We start from the raw sequence: 20,141 nt of genomic DNA on the forward strand, positions 1-20,141 counted from the left end.
TCTGAGCTTAGTTATATTTTTGTCACACACGTATTGCAGATTTACCTCATTCTTTTTTGTGGAAAATGTCTATTCAACGCCCCCAAAAATCTCACCTCATTTTCCCAACTCACATATTGATACACCATGTCACTACCACCTGACTTCCGAATTATAATCCTAAAATGAATAGATGGATGAAAGGAGGGAGGAAGAATTATTGACTTCTGAGGATCTTACCTCCCCAGGTGATATACCAAAGAAAGGGAATGTGAGAAGGGGGTGTGGCAAGAAGGGCACCATCTCTCAATGCAGACACAGTTCTTAGAGAGGTCCACTTGAGGGCAGAGGGTGAACAGAAGCCAAAGAGCTGGAAAAGAATTCCTTTTAACTAGTGGATATGGTAAACCAATCCATACCCAACTAATGGGCAAGTCTTCGTGTACCCAGCTTGAAGCCCACTGCCCAACAATGTCCCTGACTCGTTTTACCCACTTCATAAAAGGCAAATTTCCCTCCCATCCCCTCCAACTCTCAGGCACTGATGTTTAGTCTTGGTTTTTCATCTTTCCAGCATCTGTCATTACCTTCCTTCAGAGAAAGAATCAATATCTCTGAGATTCAGTTTTCTCTCTTTTCCCAAAGCAGAGACTGGTGCTGGCAGGCTCTGGCCTGAGGTGGTGCAGGCCACAGGCAGGGGAGAACGAGACTACTAGGTTGGGCAGGTGATGGCCAAGTTAGGAAGATCTGGATCTCCCAGTTATGGGAAGCTGCCATCAGTCTTAGAAGAAAGGAATGGAACGGGTTAGACTGGCTCCAGGAAGAGGCTCCAGCTGCAGCAGAAGCAAAGTACTGGGATGGAAAAGGTGCCCCAACCAAGACCAGAGAGGGGATTCCTGAATGGGTGTGGTGCCAAAGGAACACCTCAAAGACTAGTAGAAAGCGTGGATGTCAAGACTGAGGATGCTAATGGTCAAAATGACCTGATCCAAGACTAGAGGGCAGTGGAAGGACTGCTCTTCCCAGGGAAGGGCACAAGGCAGGCTGTAAGCACTGAGCTCTAGATTCCACTTGCTGGGTTCAAAGCATGTTATGAACCGGCAATCTGATAGACTGCTCAAAATTGCCATCCCTGGAACACAACTAACCCAAATCCCTTTCTACGTCAGGAACAAATCTTTCCCATTGTTTCACTGTCTAGCACATTTTTTAATCCTCCAATTCATATGCTTGCTTGCAAATCTCAATGTCCCAAATAAACCTTGTGTTAAGATTCTTTCTAATTAACTTAAGAGTTGAAGTATTCTTAAATAGACCGAATAACACCTCCAGAAAGTTCTAGGGGACTGAACTTTAATCTCCTAAAGGTTAAAGAACCCTGCTTCACAGGAAAGTTAGAAAGTTTGGATTGCTAAAGACGTGACGTCGTGAGCTTCTGTCAAAAAAACCCACCAAGCCAAACCAAACAAACAAAAATCTGCAAAGCCGTTGCAAATCTTTATTGCTGAGAAAAAAGCACCGGAATGCGTTTCTTGTTCTGCCTCTGCTTTTCTAAACTTTTATCGCACCAACAAGACTGTGAGCCTCAGAAAGCTGTGAGCTAAACATGACCATCACTTCTCTCCACAGGATCTGTTTATTTGTATATTTATTCTCTTGAGAGAACAGAACTGACCCAGTGACCTTCTCCCTGTCAGAAAGCAAATGACAAAACCAACAAGACCCCGCAGGCCCCCAGTGCCAGGGCTTCCAATGGGCTCAACAGCAAACCTCAAATTCTACATGTGGACGCCAACTTGGAGAAAAACAAAATATTTGAATAATTCTGTTCTTTACACAGTGCTCAACAGAAGAGAGGAATAATTTTATCAAACTGTAATGCAGAATGTAAAAAGCCTGAGGGAAATGTCTTGTTCTTCAAATATAGTATGTTGTTATATAAGACTAGACATCCAGAGCTGATGGAGATCTGGCAGGAAGCTGAAAGGTTCTTTCTTGGTTCTTTCCTACTATGAGAAGGCTTAATATTTAGAGAGGAAAAAGAGAAACCATATTCATTTTCTGCTTAGAAGGATAGTCCCCAAAGGGTAGACATGCAAAAAATTATGGTTATAAAAAAAAAAAAAAAAAATTCACAGGTGAAAATACACAATACAATAGTGAACTGGGGTTTTAAGTGAAATTCTAAACTTACCGGGTGATCCTGGCCAAGTCAGCCACACCTGCCTGCTACTCAGTTCTCTTTATCAATAAATTCAGAGTCTTTTACTAATTCCTTTCAAATGGGTGTGCAAAGCACTGATGGGAGAAAAATGTCTGCAAAACACCAGAGGGCTTCATTTGCAAATGTTTCGGGGTTCCTTATGCAAAGGACACAGTGACAACCTGTTCACTGCATGCACAAGTTTTAACACTTCAACTCCACATATTGGGCGAAAACAAGGCTGAATTGTTGTGAAAGGCTGAATGAGTTGTGAAATGTATTGATCTCGATTTCTGGAAACACTGAGCTAGAGAGACACTGTCTGTTAATGAGACAGGTGCTCAGAGCCAGACAACTTAGTTTTATTTTTACATTGAGGTCCCTTAGGAGGAACCAAAGCATGATTGCCCTGAAAAGGTAAAAAGGTTACTTGCATTCAAGCTTTTCACTAAGACAAAAATGCAGATAATGTAATCAGCCATGTTTGGTCTAAGAAACCACTAACACCAGTCAAATATAAAAAGATCACAGGGTGACATTTTGGAGCAGCAGTTTAAATGGTTACCTTAGTTCCAATGGCCCCAGGATTGATATTGTGTGCGTGTGACCATTAAGAGTTTTTTAAATAAGAATTTTTACACTCAAATGAGCGCTGTCCCCTTAAAATCTTCATAGTGTGAGGTCTAAACAATTATTCCAAAAATGCTCCCACATCTAAAAATAATGGTCATCTCTTTTAGGATTCCTGAAGTGATCATAGAAATCACAGTCATGCCAACTTATATTTTTTCTTTCTTTTTTTGGTTGGCTGGCCCGATATAGTGATCAGAACACTTGACCTCAGTGTTATCAGCACCACACTCACGCAGTGAGCCACCTGCCAACCCCCCTATATTTTTTCTATGTACATAAAAATATGCATTTTTTTGGAAAAGGAGATTATACAATACATACTATTCTACATCTTGATTTTTTCATTTAATAATGTATCACAGAAATATGTACATATATACACAATTGGATGCATATGCAGATCGACAGGACAGCAGAAAAGACACTGATGCACCTGGCTACATGCAAATTCATGTGCAATCTAGTGTATTCCATTATCCCTTTTACAGTAATACTTTGCAGGAGGCAAAATATTATAAAGGAAGTCCAATCTCTGTGCAGAAACACATCAGACAGATACTCTGTCAAAGTGCTGGTGATGGGCACTTCTAAATGGTCTCAAATTTGTTTTGGGATGGAGTAGTGTATATAAACAAACCAACAAAACAATAAATGAATGAATAAAACCAAAACAAATGTTTCTAGAAAGAGCATGTCACTAATGGGAATGGTGAAAAACCAGCAGATAAGACTGTATAAAGCCACCCCCATTCTTCTCTTTCTTTAAGGTCAAGACATAGCCACAGCTTCCCCAGAGACATGTACTGAATCTTAGCTTTTCTCTGAGAAAAGTGGGAACTTCAATTCCCATGCATGCACTGAAAGAATCAAAGAAAAGTCTCAAATAGGTCAAATTACTTCCACGATGATGCTCAGGGGCTGAGTCTTTACCTTAGAGCCCAACTGAAAAGACTCCTGTATTATCAAGGCAAACAGGAACTCAAATGCTGGAGAATTGCCAAGAAAAAAATCATCCTAAATACTTCCCCTCAACCATTCCTCCTAAAAGAGTGACGTTTATGACAGCTGTTAAGTAAATGACTGACACAGATTCAAACTTAACCAGCAAGTTCACTACCATCTGAAAGGCAAAGATATTTACAGCTACTTACCTCCATCATCTAAGGGTCGTTTCTGTACTCCATATCCATACACCGAGGGGTCCACTAGAGGTGTGGAATTATTCAAGTGAGGAACTGAATCAATTTTAGCAGCAATCTACAGAGAGAATCAGATTTAAATACTCAATAACAAATCATGGCTCTGAGGGAGAAAGACAGGAATCCTCTTTAAATGGCTATTATCCCATTTCTCCCCACACCTAGATTAATGCAAGGCAATGTCATGATAGGACAAACACTTTTCACTGTTAAGTCAGGTTTCTTTTGGTCTTAATAATGCTAACGTGTCTTTAGAAATAAAATACTTCCAAAAATGTGTTTTCTACGAGCAAATTAGTATTAAGTCATCACTTAACATATAGGTATGCTGCATTTTAAGTAAAAAAAAAAAAGGCCGACAATATGAAGAACTTTGTTCAAAACAAAGTTTTGAACCCTTTTATCACAGGGTTCCCTTAAACAACAAATTCCCCACGAATATGCAAAAGGCCTTGTTTGCTCAAATGTGACAACTCTTTAGGAATATATCCATCCGACTAACTTTAACATCTATAAACTGATGATGTGATCTATAGAGATATAAAATGGTAAGCTTCTTCTCTTCACTGGAAGTGTCTAATTTTGGAAGGATTCCTACACTGGAGAAAGGGAGATAACCTCTGAGAGCTACTTCAACTTTTATTATTTATTAACAGTGAAAGAATGGAACATAGCTATTAAAAATTTTCTCCCAGAAACAAATGGTATTGCTACTTGTCTACTTTGTTCCCATCAGGAAATTAAATGTGATCATAATAAATCAACTCTTTAACTCTCAGTGAAGCTTAAAAAGCAGGGGTGGATCAAGCTGTGATAGCTCCCACAGAGCAAAGTCTTCAGTGGTAGTTCTGAGCTAGTCCAAATGTGCCTAGAAGTCTGAGACCTTCTGGGACCAACATAAAGATAAATTACCTTAAACAAATAAACAACCAAAGACAATCATGATACTGAAAACCAAACACAGGACTTATCTTTTTTTTTTTCTCCTTATTTTCTCTTTTGACCCTGGACCTTGGTGTCATCAGCATCATGCTTTAACCAATTGAGCTAACTGGCTAGTCCCAAATACAGGATTTTAAGCTGCAGGCATCCAGAGGTATGGTCTCATCCCTTCTACTTACTAGATCTGTGATGTTGGGCAAGTCTCTTTCTTCTCTGCATAAGATCCCCAGAGTATAATACCATTTGCTTCATAGTTTTTAAAAAGATTAATAAGATACCTTTAGCACAAAGGAGATTTGAATACCAGAGAGCACCTCACAAATACTAGGTTTGTAAAACAAGGCAATTCACCCAACAAATGTTAAGTATCTACTGTATGATGGGTTCTGCTGAGATGAGCAAGAACAATCAGGCCCCTACTCTCCTGAACCCTCACAAGGTAAACAAGGTAGTCAATCAACTGATCATTCCAGTTGGTGAAAGGCTAATAATACAAGAGAAGATAATGACATACAGAGAGTAGTTAGGAGAGCTGCTTTAAATAGGGTGATCAGGGAAGGCTACTCGACTGTGAGGAGGTGACATCTGATCTGAGACCTGAATGATGATAAAGCGCTGGCCACACACAAAAATCTGAGGAAGAATATTCTAGGCAGAGGAAATAGCTTGTACAAAGGCCCTGAGGCAGGAGCAATCTTGGTAGGTATGAGCCTGGAGGAAGAAGTCAATGTCATTAAAGTGGAAGGAACAAGATGTGTTCCAAAAGGTGGGCAGTTCACCTAGGTCCTAATAGGTCATGGTAAGGAGCACGGATTTTATAGGAAGGCTGATGGGAAGCTACTACAAGTCTTAATCAGGGGAGTAACATGCTGATATATGTTTTAAAAAGATCCCCTTGACCACTACAAGGAAAATAGATTGTAAGGAGACAAGAGCAGGAAGACCATTTAGGAAATACTATCATAGTGGAGGCCAGGGGTCAGCAAACTGTGGCTGGTGAACCACCTGCTTTTGCAATTAAAATTTTGTTAGAATATAACCACACTCATTTGTTTATGTATTGTCTATGGCTGCCTTTGCACTACAATAGCACAGCTGAGGAGTTTCACAGAGATCATATAGTGTGCAAAGCCTATAATATAACATTTACTATATAGACCTTTAAAGAAAAACTTTGCCAGCCACACTTTTGTTAGGCAAGAGATGATGGCAGCCTGGATGGGCAATTGTTTAAAAACATTTTTTAAAAGGAAATAATTAAAATACTGGGCTGGCCAGTTAGCTTAGCTGGTTAGAGTACGGTGCTGATAACACTGTTCAGATCCCCTTACTGGCCAAACACACAAAATTAAAATACTAAGATAGGGCTGGCCTGTTAGCTCAGTTGATTACAGTAGTGTAATAACACCAAGGTCAAGGGTTCGGATCCCTGTACCAGCCAGCCACCAAAAAGAAAAAAAAGAAAAAACTAACACAGACTGCTGATAGAAACCTACCTCCTAATATACAAGTCTCAGGGCAAGGGGTCACTTGTTCTCAAACAAAACACTGTATAACTCTTGCCTAACAACACTCTACTACTGACTTGTAGTCTTGCTCTCCATTTTTGTTTTGGATAAGCTTGCGGAGGATGGCTACTTAAGATGCAAAAACTACCTTTAAGGACTCAGCTGGCAAAGCAGGTGGACTTAAAAGGCGAGGACACTGCAGTGGCTTGTGCCACATGGACACACTTTAAACTGCCACAATAAACTGAGCAGTAAATGGCTGGCTTGGAAGTGCTCAGGATTACTGGCCCAGTTGTTCTTTTAAAGTCAGCCCAAAACATTCCCAGCAGACAGTGAAGATGACCCCAAAACAGAAAAGAATGGGGAAAGGGGCTTACGATTCTCTGTGGAGGCCCAAGAGCATGTGTATAAAATCACTCAAAGACAGGAGGATCCCAAACACAAGCTTGACACACCAGGCACATTATCCCTATTCCCTTTTGATGACGCCTCCTGGCTTCCAGATCTTTTGCCTTCCTTCTAAAGTAGTTAAAATGTATTCCTGAGTCCTTGGCGTTCCTTATAATTTATATACTAGTTTCATATGTTCCTGGAATGTCATTTTTTTTCTCAAAACCGATAAGCTGGAAGTGTTACAATAGTTTCCTATTCCTGATTTTGATTAAATCAACAAGCATCCTTCTAAAATGTGACTAAGGCTTTCAGAGCTGTTCTTAATTTATGCTTGCTTCAGTTATCTATAATTTGAGAAATTTCCACTAAGAGAAGCAGTATAGAATAATAGCAAGAGAGGTGCAGCTCTGACGTCAGTAGACTGCATTTGAATCCTGGCTAACCAAACGTTAGATATGAGTTCAACATTACAACATACAATTATATTATAATTTACACTTATATTACATTACACATCATATTACAGTATACTATAAGGAAACAGTATATTCATTTATTCATACAAATACCACCTTGTTCCAAGAAATGATTTTAAATGTTTAAAATAATGAGAATTAAAATTTGGTGAGTGCTTACTACGTGCTAGGTACTCTGCTAAGAGCACTTTAACATGTTACCTCATTTACTCCTTATGATTCTCTAGGAGGTTGGTATTATATTGTATTTTCAATTAAGATAAGAAAAATGGGGACTCAGAGAAGCTAAGTGATCTGCCCAAAGGAATCCATCTTATAATGGCAGAAACAGTATTTAAACCAGGCCTCCCTGTCTCTAGGGTCCATTCTCTAACCACTAGGCTACCTCCCTTTCCTCCACCTAATACTTTATTTTACTTCAATTCCCCAAGATTTTAAAACCTAACGACTTCCAGTGCACAGAGCTCAAGCAATTCCTCACATCATGACTGATCATTCTGAACAGCAGCTGCTTAAGGAAAGTGAGTTACAGTCCTCCTTTCATAATGGCATAGGCCAGAAGATAAGAGTGAGGACACTCCAACAAAACCAAGGACGCTCTACTTTTTATATGCAAGCATGACCTTGAGGGGACTCTGCTACTGATTTTCCTGCTACAGAAGTCATTTTCCCCCTTTTTGGGGGAGGTGGTCATCCCACTACCTGGGCTATTTTAAGCACAGTGATAGATGAAAAGTAAGTCAACGTCAAAGACACTTAGCCTCCACTGCCAGTAGTTAGTAGAAACGCAGGGGAAGGAGCACCAGACCAGAGATCAGTCAAAAGTCCTGGTTTTTCAGCCAGCTCTTCAGGTGTATGACCTTGGGCAAGACTCTGCTCCCTGGTATCTTCATCAGTACAATGCAGGGGCAGCCAAACCAGGGTTTTCCAAATATGAATAGATAAGGCAATTTTAGGAGGTTGAATGTTTTTAAATGCATACATACATTGTTCTTACGGTTACCTTCTATGCATGGCAAAGTTTTCCACTTCTGATAGTGATTTAGTTTCCTTTTAAAAAATATTTTAAATAAATCTAAATTTAAAAATATTAATAACATATTGAGAGTTCACTGTTAGGGCAAAAACCATAAAGCTGGTACACAAATCACTAAAGTTAGGAAACATGATAGTTAATTATTCCCAGTGCACATTTGAGGACTAAAATTCTCTGAGCAGTTACATAATCAAAGTAGTTCACCTTATAAATCTGAACAGGCAGCTGTGAATATCTTCACAATTTCGCACTTCGTAAAGGTTTACGCTAAATAGAAACAGGCAAAGCCCCCTGAATGCCAGGAAGTCATCACATATGATGTCCGTGCTACTAAGTAGAGTGACTGCTGATTCTCACAGATCCAGCAAGCAGAGGTGAAAGGTAACATCACTACCCAGGGAACGGGAACTCAACTTGCTTCCTTGGAAGCTCTGCTCTACAGCCTCAGAGTGGCCCTGTCTGGAGAATCCACGAGTCGGATTGAAACAGTTTCTGCTACCCATGGCAGGAGGAAACAGTATGTGGCCAGGGCCAGTAGAGCCCAGTGGCTAACAGCAACTCCCAAGATCCAAAGTCATGGCGCATAGGGGAAAGTCCTAGGCCTGCATTCCACTACCTAGTATGTTACATAGAAGAGAGTATATCAAATTTATTGTGCACTTACTAAGTGCCTGGCAATGTCCTCATTTACTCTCCACAGTGACTTTATAAAGTAGCTACTATTCTCATTACTGTAGGATTTGGAGCCAGTATGCCTGGAATTGTATCCATGGAGATAACAAAATAACAAATGTAAAGCACCCAGAACAATGGCTGGGCACACAGTAAGGAACCAGACATGTGTGCTATTCTAACCTCTTTTTAAAGTATAATAATAACACAGAAAAGTACATGGATCTTAAGTTTATAAGCTTGCTGAATTTTCACATACTAAAAAGTGCCTATGTAACTAGCACCCAGTTCAAGAAACAACATTACCAGCACTCCAGAAGACTACCTTAAGGCCCCTTCAGTTACTATCCACTGCCACCACTCAAAGGTTACCTCCTAACTTCTAATATTAGCTATTGTTTTTTAAATTATTACTACCATCAACTATTTTCATTTTAAAGATGAGAAAACTGAGGCTAAAGAAGTCAAATAACTTGTCTAATGTAACCAAGCTAGTAAGTGACAGAACCAGAACTTGAACTCATATGTCTGAATCCAAAGTCTATCGCCTTAACAACCACTTCACAATACTACCTCCTCTCCCCACTCCCCGCCCCCGGGATTTTGTGACCATAAAATAAGTGAATATATATAAGAATCTTTGCCTGGCACCCAGCACAACATGGGCTCAATAAATGGCAGCTATTGTTGTCATGTGACATGGGGACCTGGCAGATCCTGCCCTATTTACTGGCATTAACCAAAAGAAGGAATTCTACAATTGAGTAAGATGTCAGCTCTTCTCAGGAGCTTTTCCTGACAACCTCATCCCACCCACACTTGGGCAGAATTAAATACGCCCATATTTGTGTTTGCAAAGCATTTTATAAACCAACTCTAAATAGCATAACCTCACTGAAGAAGTTACTGGTTATACTGTCTCCCCACTAGAGAGCTCTCTGAAAAGTAGACCTATCTCGGTCATCTTGGTACCCCTAGGACAAAGGTTCTTTAAGTGCTTCAGAGCTCTAAGGTTTATCTTTAGAAAATTCATGACCTTTCTGAAATTACATACAAAACTATTTAAATATTTTAGGGAGTTCAAAGTTTTCAAGAGTCTCAGAAAGGTCCAAGTTCTGAAAAAGTTAAACAACTTTCCTAATGCATAGCAAAATGCTTGACACATAGGTGCTCATTAAACACTTGCAAAATTTAAAGTGGCTATGGGGGCAAAATGTTAAGATGATCAGCTGAGGGTCTAAGCTGAAATACCACTCCAGGTGGTTCCTCCCACCAAAGGCCCTGAAGATGACATGCCCATTAAGTTTCTCCCTTCTGTTTCATCTAATTCCACCCAGCGTCCCTTTGATGCTTTGTTCAAAGCCTCTGCTGCAGTCATCTGAGATGGAAAACTACCCCACTACACCTGCTAAGAAACCAAGTCCTTCCTAAAATGCAGAAGACATGGATCCAAGAACTACTGCATATATTAACTATTTGTGTACCTGAGAAAATTGCTTTATCTCCCTTTGGCTCATTATTTTCAAACATGAAATGAGAATTATAGCCCTTGTCTTAACTATCTCACCTGGTTGTTGTGAGGATCTAATTCCATAATAAGAGAAACCCAGCTACAAACTTGTCTTATTTCTTAGTACTGACCTAGCAGCACCAAGCAAGAGGCCTTGGACTCAGCAGATCCTCAAGTAATGGTAAGTAATCTAATCATGTTACTACTTCCTTTAACACTACTCAGTCCTGCAGGTGATTTGTAACTGTCTGGTATTAGAATCAAAGTGTAGTTCATGTCTCCAAAAGAAGTACTGGCTATTCTTTCCCAAGTGTCTTTCTAATAAAATTCTAAATGCAAAACATTTTCAATTGGGATAATTCTTAGGTAAAGCAATGGCATAAAAGGACTGCATAGAAAAGCAGGAGAGAGGGGAGTTTGAACAGACATCCAATATAACATATGAGAAAGCAAAAGAACCAAAATGACATGGTAAAAGTTTTTTTCAGATCTAGCTGTATGGAAGTTCTAAATGTTCATGAATTTGAAGGGACTGTTGAGATTATCTAGCTCAAAATTTCCTGAAGCCTGATGCACAGAACTGATGTGATTCCATGAAAAGAGGGCATGAAGTGACACAGGATACTTACAGTACACACCCTATGCCCTTGTAGGAGTTAATACACATAAGCATATTAAAGGCTCTGAGAAGTCCTGCAGCAAAAAAGCCAGTTTTCCTTTATTTAACCTGCATTCCCCAAACTTATTTGCCCATGGAAGATCTATTAACAGTCTGTAGAGCAAATGCTGGGAAAGGCCAACCTAGCCCAAGGTCATGCAGCTACTTGCAGGAAACTCAGATCTCCTAACTCTCCATCTTCCTACTTCTACATCTAAAGCTCTTTTCTATTATAAATTTCAGACAGAAGCCAGAGATGATGGGATAACAATACGGAAAAGGATCAGGAAAAAACGTGTCATATAGGCATCCCAATGGGCAGTGAAAAACAACAGCAAGGTGGTGGGAATGAAGGCAACTCAGAGGGACAATCCCAATGTGAGGGGCAGCAGCTACTCACCTCCTGCTGATATTGCCATGCGGGATGTGGGAGCAGTGTGCCCAGATCTTTTCTGGAGAAGCTAGAAATCTCAATTTTTATGCAAAATCACTCTAGGTTCCAAGTATTGGCACTGCATGGGTCAAACAAAACAAGCCTACAGCCCTCTCTAGCATGCAGGCCATTAGTCTGAGAACTGCAGTTGAGGCAAATTTGTTGTCTACAAAATAACTGGGACTTCAAAAGAAACCAAAGTTTGATAATACACACGGGTATCAGATTTTATTCTTTTTCTTTGCTGGCTGGTACAGGAATGAAATGCTGGACTTCGGTGTTATCAGAAACACGCTCTAACCAACTGGATAACTGGCCAGCCCAGATTTTAAAATAAAGACAAAGTCTCAGCCAAAAATGAGGAAAGCCTTAGAGACAGACATACAGTGGTATGTATAGTTCCTTTACTATCTACTTTTCAATATCAAATATAAAGTATGACACTTCCATTAATACATGGTAATCCAAATGGGCTCAGTGACACCACAAAAACCCTTTAACGAGGTCCCATGCCTTTTAACGAAGACTTGCTCTTTGCAGGGTACTCTACTGGGTCTCATCAAAGTAAAGATACAGAGCAGCTCATGGATTTCCTGCAGACACTGGGCTTCTTCCAAGTGTTTGAGAAAGCTAAAATGATTGTACAGGCAGGAGTCAGTCCTTGTGAAAGGCTAACTCTTCGAACACTGGACACCAGACAAGACAGTCTCAATAGAGTACAACTTAAATCTCTTGAGCATTCAGCACACTTGATTTTGCCATGAGTCAAAAACATATATTAAATGAGCAAAGGCATAATCTCTCAAGGTGTATTTCTTTTAATGGTAGATGCACACAGTGATCTCTTAAAGGAAATTTAGTGCTTGCATAAAAAAGTCAGCACATTAAAGCACTAAAGTCCCAGATCAGTCCGTGGTATAAAGCACACATCCCAAATCTACTGCTCAGGCTCAAAGTGTGAAACAGCAGCACTGGGAGACATGTTCTGGAGGACTGTGGAACTTCTGAGGTCCCATGCCAATCAACATTTTCCCCCAACAAAAAGGTGCCAGTAAAGAAGTTTCCAAGCCCAAATATCTGTCAAAAGTCACTTTCTAATGATTCTACAATGGCTTGGTTATGCTCATTGGGTACAGGGCCACCATGATACCGACTCCATGAAGCACCATTTACACTGTATTCTACATGAGTAGAGTACTCTGGAGTTGTGCAATGCAGAGGCATTGACTGGCTCTGCATCAAAATAAGAGCTTAAAGTCCTAAAAAGTACCAGCAATTTCACAAGAGAACTTCTATTTAGATGACGACTGGCAGACAGCTGGTCCAGCTTGTGGAAGCCTGCTGGGAATCTGTAATACACTGTAATGTCACACTATCCTGTTAACATGCAACTGCTTGCACTTCATGTCAGACGCTACTAAACTATCAGTAGTGGACTTTCTGAGAACATTTTATATCTTTAGAAAAACTTAACAAAATAAAACAGACTTGCATGTAATAATTTCAGTGAGGTCCCCTTGTAACCTAAACAGACAATCCAGATAGAGATATAGAGTGTGGCCACAGAACAGGATGGCCCACTCTGGCTTTGAGTCCACATCCCACCTTTATTAGAATCCTGTTCTCTCTAAACTAGTTGAAGAAACCCTATATTTCTGCTAACCAGCAAATGACTTGGGAGAACTAGACATGATTTTTTTTTAATACCTAGCAGTTTTAGATCTTCATCAATAGCACTGAATCAGATCATATTTCCACTTCCTATGGAATGAATGGTAAATTACCCATTTGTGCCAAACATTAACTCACTGTACTTCACACTGCTGTGGAAAAATTCTAATTTTCTATGACATCTTCAGACACTCCCTTTCAATCTAAGAATACCACACTCTGAACTAACAGCAACAATTGGTTCATTTTGTTGAAAAGACTCCAAAGGATATACAAGGAGGCTTCAAGATGCCAGAAGGGAAGCTTAGTGGATTAGGTGCTGGACTCCACATCCAGACTTAACAGAAACTGTAGGGTCATCTCAGACTCTCTGTTAGAAAAACTGAGCACAAGACACCTTACCGCTCTCTGACAAACTTAAGAGGGCCTTACAGACTGTTGTTGGTGTTTATGAGGATACTTGGGGGGGGGGGGCGGGCAGGAAAGGCTTTGCAATCATTTAAATAAAGAAATACATTGTCTTTTATTTCCATTTACTGTGGGGGAAAAAAACCACATCTCTGCAACATGCTGTGTATACAATGGAGACGTAGAACCATCACCATCCAGAAGCCCAAACAACATGAGATTCTTTGAAGTACGCTTTACCTTATACGTACTACACAATATTACAGATTTCTAACATTTCATTCTTGCCCAATGCAAATCTATAAAATAAACCTAAAATTACCCACAAACCTGCTTTTTCTTTAGTTTTTAAAGGCCATCAAATCCTTGTAGATAGTAGGGATCTCCAGTTGTTAACATTCAGAAGGAACACACTTACAGCCCTGTCTCCATTGGGCTTATTTATTACTGCTCCAGTCAATGGTGTACTTCAGAGCTGAGAACAGTTCCAATGAAGTTTCACTGCTAGTAGTAAACACCACTGCTTCAACAATCCACATTAGGTCAGCACTTAACAGAGGGTCTCCCTCTCAAGCAGGTTGTCCAAGAATATGAGTTTGTCAACCACTGGCTCAAGAGAAGCAGAAAGTCTTCTCAATGGTTCAAAATTCATTTTATGTTCAACTACAGGCCTTCTGCAAACTGAGGATCTGAGCTCTTTAGGGTAGTGACTACAATTCTTCCTGGACACAGAAGGCCAACAAGGTGATCGTCACACATCAGCACAGAGCGAAAGCCATTACATATTAGTAGCCAGTGAGAAACAAGGTTCAGGACCCTGTACTGTAGAAGAGAGCACTGTAACACGCCAGCAAGCAGAGTGGTGCAAGAGAGCTGGATGGCATGTTCATCCATTACAGCCAGTGGGTGGCTCGGAAGTGTAAGTAAGATGGATACTACTGTATTGGTTGGTACCTAGGGAGTAAGTAACAATTCATCAGACAAAATTTTAGGTGGAACCACAGGTTTGAAAGTTCTGGGATCTAGTATCATGTCTACAGGAGCATCAGTATTAACAGGAAAAGTCAGTATCTGGGAAACAGGGAGGGTTCCCTCCCCTGGAATAGTGGAAAGTGGAAAGAGATGTAAAGACCGTATCTTCAAGCGCCCGAGTGGTGACCTTCTAATACAACGAATCCTGTGGCTTTCTGTTAGGAATCAAGCAGTAATTAGTTATAGCCCAACTTTTAAAGTATCAATGAACTTACAACAACATAGGAAGGAGATGATGAACATAAGACACTCGACAGAGGAATTTTAGGCATTAGTACTAACTTGTCAGTAAGTTTTAGCCACAATACAAGGGCACGTTCTGTTCTTAAGCACCATGCCAGAAACCAGAGAGAATTTTTGGCAGGTCTCATATTCATTCTCCAGCGAAGCTTGCAACCTCTTAAAAACCAGTTCGCTTAACTCTGATAAAAAGCACGACATTGTCAGATGGTAGAGTTTCACTGTCAGAATGAGTCCGTATCACATTCTCCTCAGGAGAAGCAAAGGCTTTCCATAAGGAATTTCTACCTCTTGGGGACCACCCACGCCCATTTAACACCTACTCCACTCCCCTCTCCAAAGAGCACCCTCAAAAATAAAATACCCTCGAGTTCCTTCCACTTCACCCTCGAAATACAGGAAGTCCAAGGACGATGTTTTCCAAGTTTTAACAAGCTACTGGGCGTGAGACAGCCGCCTTGGGTCTACACCCGTATCCTCACCGCAAGCTCCCCAGACCCCTGTCCTCGCGAACCTCATTCTGGCTGCCCTGTAGGTCCAGCCCCGGTGCGGTGGCGCAATGGACAAACCCTTTCCCAGCGGCTTTAGACACCTGGGAGACCCGCCCGACAGGCCGGGCCTGGGCCTCGCGGTGGCGCCTCATCCCCCGGCTCCTCCCGGCTGCAGGAGCCCCAAGGAACTGTCGGGCCCAGCTGAGGCGTCGGCCCAAGCTGCCTCCCGCCCCCAAGCCCGACCCCTCCTCCCCGCCGGGCCCCGCCTCGGGCTCTGCGCTCCCGTCAGCCGGCCGCGACCGTACCTGCCGGACCCGGTGCAGGGCGTCCACGAAGCCCTCCGCCTTCATCCCCACTGGAGCACTCTGCCCCTGCACCAGATCCGCCATGACCGCCCCCGCCGCCGCCGCCCGGCTCCCAGGTCCGGCCTCCAGCTCCGCTTGGGGACCCGTAGCCGGAAAGGGAAAGTCGCTCCACTTCCGGCGGAAGGGAAGCCCGGACGCTCGATACGAGCGGAGCCGCGTCTGGGGGGCGGGGTGAGGGCACGTGACCGCTGTCCGGCCGGAAGTGGGGGCGGGGCCGTGGCGTGGGGGGCGGTCCCAGGGCGCGGGGCTTGCTGTCCGGTCTCGAGGGCCAGGTCCCGACCCCGCCCTCCCGGACGGGACTTGGTTCAGGGCCGTCGTTAATGGGACAGGACTTTGAGGCTCGGCTGTGGCCCCGAGGTGTCCGGCTGCCGGCCTTTTGGAATCTCAGAGAGGAGTGACGTGGCTTTCCCAAGACCCGGAGCAGGCGTGATTCACTCAAAGCCTGGCCCGTGGCAGCCCCTCTCTCAGAAAGACCATTGGTTTGGAATACTGGGACGGAGCGCTTTGAAATGGCACCGTGAAGACCAGAGTGAGGCACGGAGGGCAAGGGACAGCACCACAAAATGTCAGTGTCCCACGTTTGCAGGGAGTTCCGGCCCCAGCTCATGCACCGCAATCAGTTTGCAAGAGGATGGGCCAAGGCCACGTCTCCTTGGGGTTGCCTGGTGACACCGCTCACGAAGGACGCTGCCACTGGAAAGCCAGCGTGGCGTCCTCTTATACATTCCTTCACGGACTCTGGGACTGTGGGGGAACAGGAAATACCACAGGACCATCACTGCGTCCGTGCCTGCTGAGTCAAAACCCATATTGCAAGGGGGTTTCTTAGAATACTGCAGTAACTTTAAAAAGGGGAGTGACCAGGTATAGATTTTTCAAAGCAAGGGAAGGAATCTTAGTGCTGGAATGCACTCTAGCTTTTGAGGTGGATCTTCTTATAAATGAGCAAGCGGACCCCCCCCCCCCCCGAAAAGTAACAAAGGTCAGAGGCTCCGACACACATCTTGTTAGTGGAAGGTCCAAATTGGGCTGCCCATTTTTGGATTGACATGGATTGCCCTTTAAGATTTCCCAAACCCTTTGGTGCCAAGAAGTTGGATTTTAATGGAGAACCACGTTATCAAGCATTTTACACCCACCTAAAGTTATGAAGGAAGATGAGTGCCAAGAAAAGAAATAAATTAAATCTAATATGTCTTCTTCTGATGATCTCCCACCTCTTCCCCATGGTGTCAGCATGCTAGGAGAGCTTCGAGCTTTCGAAAGAAGTATGAGGAGTAACTGGCTAATAATGAAAGCACAGCTCCTTATTTGTTAATGACTTCACTCCTAGACTGTGAGTCCTTTAGAGCAGACACATTTTTCCCCTGTATCTCTAGAGTATGGCCCATAGTAGGTGCTTAGTAAACTTTTGTTGAATTGAATGATGCTAAATTGAAATAATTCCTAGATTACGGCAAAATAAAAGAGTCTGGCAAAATTGCAGGATTGAAGACGATCGCTTTCAGAAAAAAATGTTTCAGTCCGTAGAGGAAAGCACATAATTTTCTGTGTTGTTGCTGAAGTGCTGTCATGAGACAGGACTATGCCAACACATCTATTTGTTGTCCAGCTTGGCTGTGTTGAGGGTTTTAACTTTGCTATACTTATAAAAATCAAGGATATGACATCAACCTTTAGGAACAGGGATGGTTCAACTGACCCAATATCAATGATACGTCTGTTTTGATTTTTTTTTTTTTAATCTCTGAGATGAGAATATTTGCTTATCCATATTGCAGCTGGCTCTCCCTGTGAATATAAACAGTGAAAACAGGGTTATTGGCTCCAATATAAGGTGCATTGAAGGTTTGGTCCAAAGACCACAGAATGACTAAGTAGAAAGACAGCGTTCTGGTTCCCCATCTTTTACTGGGTGAGTAATTTTGGACAGGTCGCTTATTTCTGGGGGCACATAATAAGATGACCCAGGCCCCATCAGGTCCACTGTTATATGTTCTGCTAACACCCTGGACTTCATCATCTTAGCCGTCTTCTTAGCACTTATCACCGTTGCCTTTAAGTCATTGTGTAATTGTTTATTGTCTGTCTTTTCCACTAGAATAAAACCTCTACTGAGACAGGGACCATGTTTGCTTTGTTTGTTGCTCTGCCTTGTACCTAGCACAATGCCTGGCATTTCGTTGGCTCTCAATATTTGTGAAATGATTGAATGAGAATGATTTTTTCCCAAAGAATACAAGGAAAGATTCTCAGAGGTTAAAAAAAAAAAAAAAAAAAAAGAAAAGGAAAAAAATTTACACACCGTGGTTGTGACTAGCTTTGCGTGAGACTGTCACCTAAATAATCCATCCCACCCTGAGACTTGGAGATATGTTACTGATGACATTTAAATCCTCTTCCTTAGGTGTTACCAACTAGAAATCACCCTAAAATGAAATTGTATCAGTAAGGAGATTCTACGTAATGCTACAGTAACAAAATCTCAGTGGCTTGCAACAATATGGGTTATTCTCTCACTCCTGCTACCTGAACGTAGCTGAAATTGTGCCTCTGCTGCATGTCGTCTTTACTCTTCAACCAAGAATGATAGAGCAGCTTCTGTCTCCAACACTAAACTTCATGAAGGCAGAGGGAAAAAAGAGTGGCAGAGCATGAACTGGTTTTTAAAGCTTCCGCGTCAAGAGATTGAGAGACGGGCTCTCCTTTTGCTCTCGTTTCACTGGCCAAAGAGAGTCACATGGCAAAGCCTGATGTCAATAGGATGCAGAAGGGTGAAGCTTTTGCCTAGAAGTGACATGTTGCACTTCTGCTCACATTTAATTGGCCAAAACAAGCCATGGCCAAGCATTGGCAAAGTGGCAGAGAAATACAATCTACCTCCAGGGAGAAAGAGCAAATGTTTTTGAACAGTGATATAATTTTCCAAAGAAATCAAGAGAAAAAAATATGTGTGGAGGGCTGGCATGTTGGCTTGCTTGGTTAGAGCAGCACAGTGATAACACCAAGGTCAAGGGTTCAGATCCCTGTACTGGTTAGGGGCCCAAAACAAAACAAAACAAACAAACGAAATGTGTGAGAAATACTATACAGTAAATCTTTACTCTAAATGATAAAACATAGCTGGTTTCTGGTATTCATTAACTACCCTGAAGATCCTTGGCATCTGGTCACTTATAATTTAGGGACGCCTCGCATTCCCATCCCAAGATCTGCACTGCCTTTCTTTGTCTCTGAGGCAAAAATAGCTCAGAGCAGTAATTCTTTGTGAATGAGCAATTCTCCATTTAGAGATTTTCCACAGGTCCCCACACCAGAACTTCTCCAATGTCAAGGAAATGTCGCTGGAATTTTAAGTGCAAACTAAAGAGCATGTCAGTATGAAATCTAAAAATTAAAAAGCAAAGTAGAGTTACCCCAACACTGACCAAGGACAAAGACACTCCTTGAAGCAACATGAGGGATCTGATCATTGAAAAGAATGCTCATCATCTTACCATTGGAGTGAAAAATTAGAATCTACCTTTGGGCTGGCCGGTTAGCTCAGCTAACAGAACAGTGTTATGACACCAAGGCCAAGGGTTCCCATCCCTGTACTGGCCAGCCACAAAAAAAAAAAAAAAAAAAAAAAAAAAATTAAATAAAAGAATCTACGCTTAACAGGGTAATATCATAAATAAATATATCCCTGATGATTTCACTCTTGTCCTCATACCACCTTATTCTTCATAGAGTAGTACTATGTCCTCAAGAAAATTCCCAAGAAAGAGTACATGGCAAGTAAATTTTCTGGGATTGTGCTATTGTGAAACAATCTATTCTGCTCTCACACTTAATGATGTAGCTAGTTATTGACAGGACAAGTCGGCACCAGTTGATGATCTACCAGAGAGAGCTCGTTTATTAGGCAGCACACACACATATATATAGGGCTTTTAGGGAAGGCTGATTGGCTTAAAATACAATCCCTACTTAGCATACCGCATGGGGCTTGGGATGAGCTGATTGGCGTGCCATTCGCGCGGGCGGGAAGGAGAGTACGGAAGAGAAGGGCAACCAGCGCCATGATGGGGTGTGGCCGAGAAGGACTTATGTGATCAGGGTGTGATCCCTTGGGGCATTTGGGTTCTTACACTTATTGAACTCTGGGTTGTAAATAATTCTCCGTTAGAACATTGAAGGCATAACTCATTTTCTTCCAACATCTAGTATTTTTTTGAACAGCTTTATTGAAGCAAGTTTGGAAGGTTTTTTTTGTTTGTTTTTTTTGTTATTGTTTTTGTTTGTTTGTT

At 41.9% G+C, this 20,141-nt stretch overlaps 1 protein-coding gene across 3 annotated transcripts in view; it reads right to left on the minus strand.

Moving 5' to 3' along the window:
- FUBP3 (far upstream element binding protein 3) overlaps positions 1-15,916 on the minus strand; it is a 47,088-nt gene extending 31,172 nt beyond the window's left edge. For all 3 annotated transcript variants that reach the window (XM_063081726.1, XM_063081727.1, XM_063081725.1), the window contains exons 1-2: positions 15,790-15,916; positions 3,967-4,072 (exon numbers count right to left, since the gene is read on the minus strand). In XM_063081726.1, the coding sequence (XP_062937796.1) occupies positions 3,967-4,072; positions 15,790-15,873 (190 nt within the window). In that variant the 5' untranslated portion in view covers positions 15,874-15,916. The remainder of the gene's footprint in view (positions 1-3,966; positions 4,073-15,789) is intronic.
- Between the last annotated feature and the right edge of the window lie 4,225 nt (positions 15,917-20,141).

This window comes from Cynocephalus volans, chromosome 17, assembly GCF_027409185.1.
Source record: "Cynocephalus volans isolate mCynVol1 chromosome 17, mCynVol1.pri, whole genome shotgun sequence".
NCBI classification, from domain to species: domain Eukaryota; kingdom Metazoa; phylum Chordata; class Mammalia; order Dermoptera; family Cynocephalidae; genus Cynocephalus; species Cynocephalus volans.